Below are 10,520 nucleotides of genomic sequence, written 5' to 3'. Positions count from 1 at the left end.
TGCCTCAGTTTTCCCTCCCGCTCTTTGGCTGGTTTGTCTCCTTACACAAGTTCATCGGGGCACATCGAAGCCACTAAGGCTATGGGCTGGGCCGTCTGACAGGTCTGTTATTTACCATAGTGCCCAGGCCTCCCCACAGCATCAGGACCCTGTTATGCTAGGTGCAAACACAGACACAGTCCCCGTGCTGAAGGGCTTCCAGTGTAAGGCCACAACATGTGGCCTACAAAGACTGGGGGAGACAATCAGATGCGTAGAACATACTTCCCAGGATCAACCCCCCTCGCTGCAGTAACGCGCCAGGAGACAGGCGAGCAGTCCCAGGCCAAAGGGCTCACAGCGTTTACAGACAAGCCAGGGCCTGTTCCGAGCAGCGACCACTAGAGAGTTCAGTGTCTTTGCAAGGGAAAAACTGACTTGCAGCTGGCGGGTCTTGCCTCTAGCTTCACATGTTAACAGCCCAAATTTCAGCCACGTAAAGTGCCCAGACACCAAGGTGACAGCCACCTTAGGAAAACTATAAAATAACGAGCTGATAAAGCAAGGTATGGTTTGCTGGGCGCTCCTTGCTACGCCTCAGGCTACCGGAAGGCCCTCATTACTATCTGAAGCCTTGGTACCCCTCATTAACCAACTGTTTTAGTGAGGAATGAAATTGTTTTTCTTAAAGATTTTATTATAATGATATATAAAAACTGGTAAACTGATTGAGAGTCTGTAGGCATACTCACCAAAACGTTTTGAAACACACTATAAAATATCTGATCACACACAGATTTGTGTGAAATCCTGCCCCTGCCATGTCTCCTTTACCAATTTCCACTTCAGAAAGAGCCCGCCTGGAGCACAGTGCTAGCCATGCAGAAACACTGCTGGCCCGGTAATGTAGATACATGACCCCTGGAAGTTTAAATTGCTACCCACTTGCAGGAACAGAGCCTCCCTTTCATAGGGAACGCAATGCAATCTGGTGCAACTCACCTTGCAAGGCAGTTGACGTTTGAAGGCTCCAGACCTGGATTAGAAGGCACAATTCCTGCTCCAGGGAGCTGCTGCCCCTTCTTCTGACACCAAGGTCCTGTTCTGATGCCACTGTTGCCCCTCTCTTGGGTAGTACCGGATGTCCATGGCCTTGCAGGGTGGCTTCCCAGAGGACGATAAATCAGTGCGGTGGAGGCTGAGTGTACGTTACGTTTACCTGGCTTTAGTTACACACATACAGCAGCCCTGAAATGAGATGGTCAGAGAGCGGACGAGGCAACCCCTTGTGGTAAGATGAGGCCCGGAAACACAAACCCTTGTATCAGAGGCCCGGAATGAGGCCTGAACTACGGTAATAGTCAAGACTTTGTTGACATAAAGCAAAGTTAAGCTGTGAGCCAGAGGCAGGCCCTGCTCACAGAAGCTGGCAAGGAAAGGGCTGATGTTGCAAAAATACACATACCTAAAAGGTACTGGACACTAGAGATATAAACATGTGCCGGGATGGTACCAGAACACTCTGATACTTGCATATTCCACACTGATAACAAGGAACAGGCCGACCCATCCTAAAGACAGGGGCCAAAGGATAATATGGTGGATAGAGTTGTTTTGTTCGAACCAACACGTACAAGGTGAGAGGCGGCACCTTACTATGTAGAGGGATTGTACCTCAATATGTCAGGAGTGAGGTGTAACTTGTTTGTACCTGTGTATAAGAATTTACCCCTGAGGAGTTGCCTGGTCTGGCCTAGGGGGCAGTGGTGAGTCCCGCCACTGACTGAGTCGGTCCATTGTCAGGGAGTACATATGTACTAGCAGAACTGTAGACATCTGATCCGGGGAGCTAGAGACTGTTTCGTTTGGCAATAAACCTGACCGGGTGCCTTCGTACCTTACCGGAGTCTGTGGTCATTGGGGGGGTTCTCTCGGGGTCGGCTGTGTCAGTGATCTGCGCATAGCCGGGGCAGCACACAGAGGGAACATAACCATGCAGCCGACTGCAGAGCACCACACCGGTGACGTCTGACAACACCCCTTCTTCCAGGAATCTTGGCCCACCACCGTTCCTAGGGTGCAACTCTGCCTCCAGCCTTGGCTCTACTCAGAGACCAAGGCAGAGAGCAAACTCTCCTTCAGAGCTGCCTCTACATACACCTTTGCGTAGCAGAACTGTCAATTCAAGGGCATGAGCCAAAGCCCACTGAAATCAAGGAGAGTCTTTCTAGTATCTTCAATGGGTTTTGGATCTGGCCCGCCATTGAGCAGACAGCACAAGGAATGACAAGAGACCACGGTGGATGAAAGTAGGGGCAGGGAGAGAAAATGCTCAAATGTTTTCTCATTCTTATGGCTGCAGCGCAAGGGTCAAAGAACCCTGAGAAGCTCCGTCAGCCATGTCTCTCTCTCCTCCTGGCTCCCTGGCAGGGTCAGTCCCCAGCTCCTGTGGTTGGCACGAACACCTTTCCCCTGCCGCTTAGTGCCAAGGCTAATAACACCATCGCCCCATTTGTTTTTCATTCTCTGCTCCCAGGAGTCAAGCAAGAATCCAAGCAATTGCAGGGGCGCAGGGGAATAAGCAGCTTCATGCTGGTTCTTGTGAACATTTTCTGGGCTATAAGATGTAAATTATGTGGAAGATTCTTCCCAGCTGATGGCAAGTGAGGGATAATCAGCTAATAAGTCCAACCAGGGGCTGCTGCGCACGTTTGTGCTTTGCCAGGATCAGTCTTTAAAAATACAATCAAGTGTTCACCATCAGCAACGCCAAACCCTGAGCTACACGAGAGGCTTGGACGACAAACCCCCAGTCACACTCTGCGGGGTAAATAGCTTGTGAAGTAGAAACCCTGGTCCTAGTCGCAGGGGTTTAATGAATTGAGCAGCATGCAAGGCCTCGTGGGAAGAACTGAGGGCAGGGGAAAACTCTTGCTGTCTCCACGCTGTCTGCTGGCTGTTCAAGGCAATGCTTTTGCCTTTTCCAGCAAGCTGCGGTGCTGGGAGCATGGAATACCTTACCAAAAGGAGCTAGGAGGGATGACGACCCCAGTATTCAGAAGTCTTGCTCTGAAGACTCAACTGCTGTGTCTGGTCCAAATGTCCAGCAGGGGACGGATCACTTGATGATTACCTGTTCTGTTCATTCCCTCTGAAGCATCTGGCACTGGCCACTGTCGGCAGACAGGATACTGGGCTAAATGGACCTTTGGTCTGACCCAGTACGGCCTTTCTTATGGGCTCCAGTCCAAACAGTTTCCTTTTTTGGTGTTTAGAGGGATGAAATATTTTGTTCTAAAGGTGGGGGTGATATCACAGCATTGAGGCAAAACACATTGCAAAATATTTGCTTGCACAGGAAACCCTGTAGGACAGCAAGATGACTCTAGATACCCCATTACCTCACACCTGCTCTTGTGACTCTACCTAACTCCCCTGTCCCTTTGCATCATAGCAACAGATGGCGAAGACCTGGTTTTCTTTCCTGGGAGACAGACAAAGCTACTCAAGGCCTCCATTCCCTATTGCAGTACTGGGGTAAGAATACATCCCTAGATAGGGCATAGAATAGAAATGGATCTAACCCACAAAACTCAGATCCAAGCTTCCTCAAAGTGGAGAGGCGCTTGGATTTGGGATGTGACGGATAGTCCAGCCTTATGTTTACATAGGGCCCAGCCTCCAAGCGTGGGTCTAGGTTCAGATCCGTATTATAGGAGTGGAACTAGAATTTGGATTCAGACCCATCTGTGGCAGTCTGAGAGTCTTTGGAGAAAGATGCTGTATAGAAATGCAAAGCGCTGGCTCCTGCTCCCTTCTGACAGTTCCAGTCTCACGCTGTGTTTGTACAAACTTTGGAAAATTCCAATAATAATAATAATAATGATGGATGATGCACTGAGCTTGGGGGAAGTGGGGAGACACGTCTCCTAGTATGTGGTAACTCAGCATCCGCACACTCGCAGAGGAGATGGAAAGCAAGACAACAGGGAGCTCAAAGAGCAGGAAATAAAAAGCAATGGATGTGCAACACTGTATTTATTTCCTATTGTGCCTGGCGGGTGCCAGGGTCTCTGAGGGGTGATCCAGCCCCTGTTGATTATATGAGCTTCACTGAGTTATTACATACAGCATTGAGCGGCAACTCTCACCAGTGCAATGTCCTCACAGTTTATTTCAGCTTTCTTGCTTGTGCTGCTCGCTCTACGTGCCCTCGGAGTAGTTTTATTTATTTTGGGCCCAGCTGACCTGTATCGCTATTCTGGCTTGTGCCTTAGTTACAACAATATTGTTAATACTGTTCTGCATTCGGTTACCCCTGTGTCAATGCTCAGATATCAATGGATTGGCCCGGGTTTGACTTGGGGACAAATTAGTAGACAATGAGGTCTGCCTGTTAGTAATTGAGGATGGAATTTGACCTGCAGGGTCTTAATTAGTGATGATGCTTGAGCCAGAATGAACTCCACTTCTGATCACAAGTGGAGATTCAGGATTGGCAGTTGTCATTTTGTTAAACTTGTAAACCAGAAAGGTTGGAGCTGGAAGTCCGTGGAAAGTACTGAACCAACACGATGATATTGTAGGACTCGCATCTCAGAGCGGAACGGCAGCGTTCTCTCTCTGGCCTTATGGAAGGATGCTGAATTCACCTGCCCTTGCTGCTTATTCCCCCTTTGAACTCCTGCTGCCATTCCATCTCTGGCCCATGCTTATTCCAGACCTGAAGGCAGGCTGCCATTCTGCTGCACAACAATCCACATGGGCCCCGGCAAAACAGGGTGTGCGCAGTATCTGCTGGGGCTTTGGGCTGTTACATGGAGTTAACAGTATAACAGGGATAGTTTCTTACATCTCCCCTATGGCTCTCTGAGGCCAGAGAGCATTGTAGAACCACTTCACCTGTTATAGTAACGGGAATGTTTGCAGCTACTGATGGTTCATGATTATTATTGATTACTGCAGATGTCCGGGAATGAATGGTACTGGCAAGGCAGGGGGTGTCCTGTGACTGCTGCTTATTATCATCATCAGGCTGTTAATTTGTGCTCTATTTGTGGTATCCACCCTTTCTTAAACGTCGATTGTAACCTCCATCGGGCAGGACCTGCCTTTTCATGGTGTCTGCTGGTATATTGATGGAAGGGGAGATTGATCAAAGGCACATAGTGCAATTAGGCGCCTGCCAACTCCCAGTGGAAGTCAGTGGGGTTTGGGGACCTGGCTCCCGCTTGTACCTTGGAAAATCTCCCCCACCCGTTTCACAATTTTTTAGGCAATATGGTGGATGACAGCACTTCCCTGACTTCCCTCCGCAGATCAGCTCTGGACAGCAGCATCCAACCAACCGAGCAAGAATGCAGAAGAGGACGCAGAGAAAGTGTGTGCTAGCCAACAAGATTAAATGCGAGGAGAGAAATTAAGACGGCTTATTAAACTTCTGTAGACACCATGAAAGAAAATCCCACTAGAATAAATACTTGAACACATCATTAAAAGTCTTCTATGTAGCAGCATTCACTGTCCCCTGGGTTTACTGGAACACAGCGAATCGTCCAAATATGCTTAAGAGACAGTTGCTATAGACTTACAAGCCGGTGACAAAATCCAAATGAACCAGAGGTTGTTAAAACAATATGCAGGTTTCATAACTGTGAAAAAAGCCAAGTGGCTGGAAGTGGTTCATGGTTTTGGCTTGCATATTGTGCATTAGTTAAATAAAAAGGTACTTTATCACATGAATACAGAGAATCAGATTTGAAATTAGATTAAAATGTATTTTAGTTTGGGGTTTTTTTAAATATGTCTTCCCATTCCTTACCTGAACCCAGCAGGGGAGCTTAAAATAAACTATTAACACTCTGCTTTATGGGTTTCTCGTTTTAAGTATAAAAAACATACAGCTTTTCAGCCCAATGATAAACGGTGTTAGAGTCCAACTTGGTGTCTCGTGAATATTAATGAAAGCTGCTTTGTGTCGGTGACAATGTGGGACGAGTCCTGGCAAGCCATGCATTCCGCTTTGCCAATCGGCATTATTCTTCAGAGATTCAAAAGGCCCCATTCGGTCACTTCAATAAGCATTACCATAGTCCCTGTGCCCCAGGCGTCTAGCAAACCTTTTGTCCAATTGGCAGTTGGAGTGATAAGATTTCCATCTGGGAGATTTAAGGATGCTGGACTTTGCTTTATGATAACATTTCAATGTCACTTTAAAAGCTCTGTCAGAGAAGCCAGCCCCCCTAAGCTGTCCCTCTATGCATTGTGATCAAGTCACTAGCTATCATCTGATAAGGTGGTTTTATGAGCCAATATCCAGGTTTGAAATGTTTGTGGCCAAATTGACCCCTACTATCTCTGGGTCCGACTCCATTAGTATTGACTACCCTGCAACACAAAGCAGGTTGATTGTCTGTCCAGTGTAAATAGCGTGAACTGAACAATATGCACCTTACTGCACATGTCGGGGGGGGAGGGCATTTTTGCATGAAACCTACAGAGACATTAAAGAGCAAAGACCAAGGGCCCTTAGCATAAGAGCAGAGGTTTGCCACTATGTCTTCAGTCAAGCTTAACCTCACCTCCACCACTGCGACACTGCTCCACAGAGAAAATAGTCCAAGTTTACCTTCCCCCCCGTTCTACTCAACACGCACAGCTCTGGCTGTCATGGAACAGCTCTTACAAACGAACTGGATCTTGCACAGTCTAGCAGGAGGCTCCAAAGCCACAATAGAGACACTTCACCGAACAGCCTGGCAACCACTGATGAGATCTACAGGAATGAGCCAAATCTCAGTGCCTTCAGTGGGAGTCTTCCATTGACGTCAGTGGACTTTACATTAGGTCCTTGGTTCAGACCTTTACAGAGGGGGAAGATACAGGGCCACCTAGAATAGTAATCTAGAGGCACCCCCATCCCTTTTGAACCCCCCCCCCAAGTAATGGTTGTGAGTATATGTGACACAACGGGAGGCCACCCTCCAATCATTTCAGTGGAACTGATGGACATAAGTTGTGTGGGATCCAAAATGGGTGGCCCCTCGGGAAGGTGGTACATCAAAAGGCATGTATCATGGAAGTGAGAAAAGGGGAATTAGCCACATTTCCATAACAAACTTCTAGGGAGCATAAGAAACCCTGGGAATTTCTCTTCTTTAGCTGCAGCTAAACAGTCCAGAAGCTGAAAAAGGTTAAATGCTTTTATTTGAGTAGTGTCAGACGGCTTTACAAATAGATTTTAAAATTTTGAACTATCCAGAGAGGAATCGTTACAAACAAAAACAAAAATACCCCCCCAAAAAGGGACTAGGCAGACTGAAAATAAAATTAAAACTTTAGCTCCACTTTAAAAACACATCTCGACAAACATTCTCCTTCCCCACCAATAAAATGTACATCTAATCTCAAACAACAAATGATAATTCTGACAAAAATAAACTAAAAATAAAAAAGGTTAAAAAAAAATGAAAAAATTATTCCGTTTAGGTTGGGTTTAATTCTAAATATGTTCATCTAAAAATTTGTATATATATATATATATATATATCTATATATCTCTTTTTAAAACATATGCTCAAAAATCTTGCATGGCAGTGCATAACAGAAAAATTCATCCTGAAGATGCTATGTACAGCAGCATGGTTAAAATCTCATCTAAAAGGGTCAGTTCTCTTCTCAAAGGAATAGTAGCATTCATTTTAGCTATTGCAGAACTAAACAAAGTCAATAGAAGACATTTCCTGTCTCTTTTCTAGCACCTTCCTCCTCCCCCAAAATTAGGTTCTGAAACAATAACTTGACACAGTTTTTACATCTAGACAGACTGGGTTAAAAAGCACTGCTTCTGAACATGGAGAGATTTCTCTTCCTCAGCTTAAAAGAATGAGGCAATGGTGACTTTCACTGGAACATACAAGAGACCAGGCTAGGCGGTGGACTCTGCTGGCTAGATTATTAACACAGAAAACAGCTACACTATGCTTTTGACTAGCTCAGAGTGCCTCAGCCTCTTCAGAAAGACAGCCAGGGGCCAGATTTTAAAGCTAGGCCTCCCTTTACGGACCTGCAGTTTGCGGGAGCAAGTAGCTGTGGGCACCACTAGTGTCACACAGAGGTTTGCCTGGAAGGCGGAGGCAACGTGGCTTGAGCGCACAGATAACTGCAGGTGCAAATTGGTGGTCAGTTAGAAAAAAAGGCCAGATTTGAGGCTGCCGAAACAAAAACAAGCCACCCCAAAACCCCAGGCCCTTAAAACTGTAACCGTATCTGCAAGCCACTGACTCCACTGGGCCTGACCTAATTTTGGATGTCCAATACGCTGTCATCCATCTCTTCACAGCCAATCTCTTTGGTTGCTTTATCTTCAATGGGGGCGAAGAAATGGTCTCTTGCGTGTGGGCATTTCATGCCTCCCGGGTTTCCAAGTTTTGCTTGGACAGGAATGTAAATATTGACCTTGTTCAGCGCTTCCCAGCATTAGAGTTTCAGCATGAAGAAGACCTCAGTGTCCTGGTTAAAATCCGTTTGGTTCTTTAGCTGGGGTGTAAACAGAGTGGGGGAAGCTGAATCAGTACAAGCTCCTTTTGCAATGCAGCAGGCTCCCTCGGGGTTTCCCCTCTCCTCAATGGGGCTCCCGTTGATCTGACCCAGGCTCTGCAGCCGCTGCCTCTCCTGGGCTTGCTTGGCTCGGTTGGCAATGTACCGTACCCTGCTCTGGCTGCGAGAGGACGACCTGCGGAGGAGCAAGCCCTCCTCTTCCTCCTCGGATTCAACTGGCTCGAGGCTAGTGGGGGAAGTGATGTCGTTTTCCTCCTGAAAGGCTGTCAGCTTCTTCAGCTGCTCGGTCAGTTGGTCCTGGGGCTTGGCCGAGGACCTTATGCCCGAGGAGCGGCGTTGCTCTCGCATCGACTTAGTGACGAAGCTCCTGCTGATGCTCCGGTACTTGCTTTCAAAAGTGCACGTGATGTCATCGGAGGTGAGATCCCCAAGGCTTTTGGATTTCGCTTGGCTTGTCCCTGCTTTATCCTGGACTTTGGATTTGACAGAAGACTGTTTGAGACTTTCCATGTAGAGCCTGCTCCAGGTATGCCTCCTTGGGATGGAGGCTAATGCATCTTGAGGAACTCTGGCCAGAGGCCTGGGGTGCAGCTCATCAGTGGACCTCTGGCTGGCCCGCAGGTTGGGATTGGATTTGCTCTTGGTCACTATTGGCATTTCATTACCAGATGTCGTGGCAGACCGGGGGCGCATGCCCTTTCTCACAGCAACGGTCTCAATGTTTTCATGATGGGTACCTAGATCCGGAAGGCTTTTGCGAGCTAGGTTGGGCAGAGAGAGGTCTATCACAGTGTCATTGGATGACATGCTGGAGGAGGAAGACATGCTGTCCCGGTGACTGCTGGAATCTAGCTTGCTCCAGATCTGGTCATGAACAGTGGCATCAGAGTACACTTCTGCTGCCGGGGACAGGCTACTTGGATTTTTCATTAAGGCTGAGTAGTCAGAATTCTTGTGCCCTTCGCTCTTCGACCTCCTCACTAACACATGAGAGCTGGTCAGAGAAATGGAAGCAGCCGGAGCCCAGGCAGGCTGGAGTCTCTGGAAAGCATCTGGAGGCAAAGTCGGCTGGGTGCTGATACTCATGTGGCTTGGTCGTGGTGGGCTGGTTGTAACACCATCCTTCTGGCTTATGGATTCGGCAGTGCAGTTCACACCTGGTAATATTTGATCTACCCGGTCTTGTTGCTTCTGACAGTTTTCAGTGGAATGGACTGAAGCATCACTTGGTGTCAACATCCCCCAGGTTCGTTGAGGATACACTGCCAAACCAGACTGATCTTCACCACTACCCTGGGTCTTTTCCCAGTCACCCCCATCTTCAAGTGGTCCCTTTCTACTTTCACCTTCCTGGCCCAACGTGCTTGTGGCTGCTGTCCCTGGCGTGACGAGCACTTGGTCTTCTGAAGCCAAGCCTGCTCGTGGTTCATGAGCAAGAGCAGCTCTCTCAGGCTGGTCTGTTGGGCTACTTCCTGCCGATCTAGATTCACTGGAATGACGAGACACAGACCCTTGTTCAGAATCGCTGCTGGGGTTAACAGGCAGAGGGATGCAAGAACCAGCATGTTGTTTTTCATTGGCAACAATGGGCTCTTCTTCGGTCATAGTTTCTAGGCTGCATAAAGACGTGACTGACCTCTGCCTTGAGAGCCGGCAGACACCTAACGGGAGGGAGGGAAAGAAAAAACACATGGGCGATGCAAAGGTTAATCAAACTATTAACAACGCTGATTCACTTATAGATGCATGTTCTACACAATATCCCTTTGCTATGAAAGTGGTCATTTGTCAGAAATGTTTGCCAAGATTTTCAAAAGTAACTCGTTGTGATGTTGGGTACCCAACTGCAGTTTTCAGAAAGCGATGACCATCCAATGAGACACACAAAAATCACTAGTCACTTCTGACCATATTTGTAGCATGTTACTTCACTGATTATACATATCCAAAGAAGAAAAAAAACTTATGCTTGTCTTCATATT

The 10,520-nt window shown here is 47.4% G+C and overlaps 1 protein-coding gene across 1 annotated transcript in view; it reads right to left on the bottom strand.

Moving 5' to 3' along the window:
* Nucleotides 1-7,167: 7,167 nt before the first annotated feature.
* PLCH2 (phospholipase C eta 2) overlaps nucleotides 7,168-10,520 on the bottom strand; it is a 326,258-nt gene continuing 322,905 nt past the window's right edge. Inside the window, 1 exon segment of the mRNA XM_054009469.1 lies at nucleotides 7,168-10,199. Within this exon segment, the coding sequence (XP_053865444.1) occupies nucleotides 8,458-10,199 (1,742 nt within the window). The 3' untranslated portion in view covers nucleotides 7,168-8,457.

Source organism: Malaclemys terrapin, chromosome 19 (assembly GCF_027887155.1).
Source record: "Malaclemys terrapin pileata isolate rMalTer1 chromosome 19, rMalTer1.hap1, whole genome shotgun sequence".
Lineage (NCBI taxonomy): Eukaryota > Metazoa > Chordata > Testudines > Emydidae > Malaclemys > Malaclemys terrapin.
This window is presented reverse-complemented; position numbering and strand designations above follow the sequence as displayed.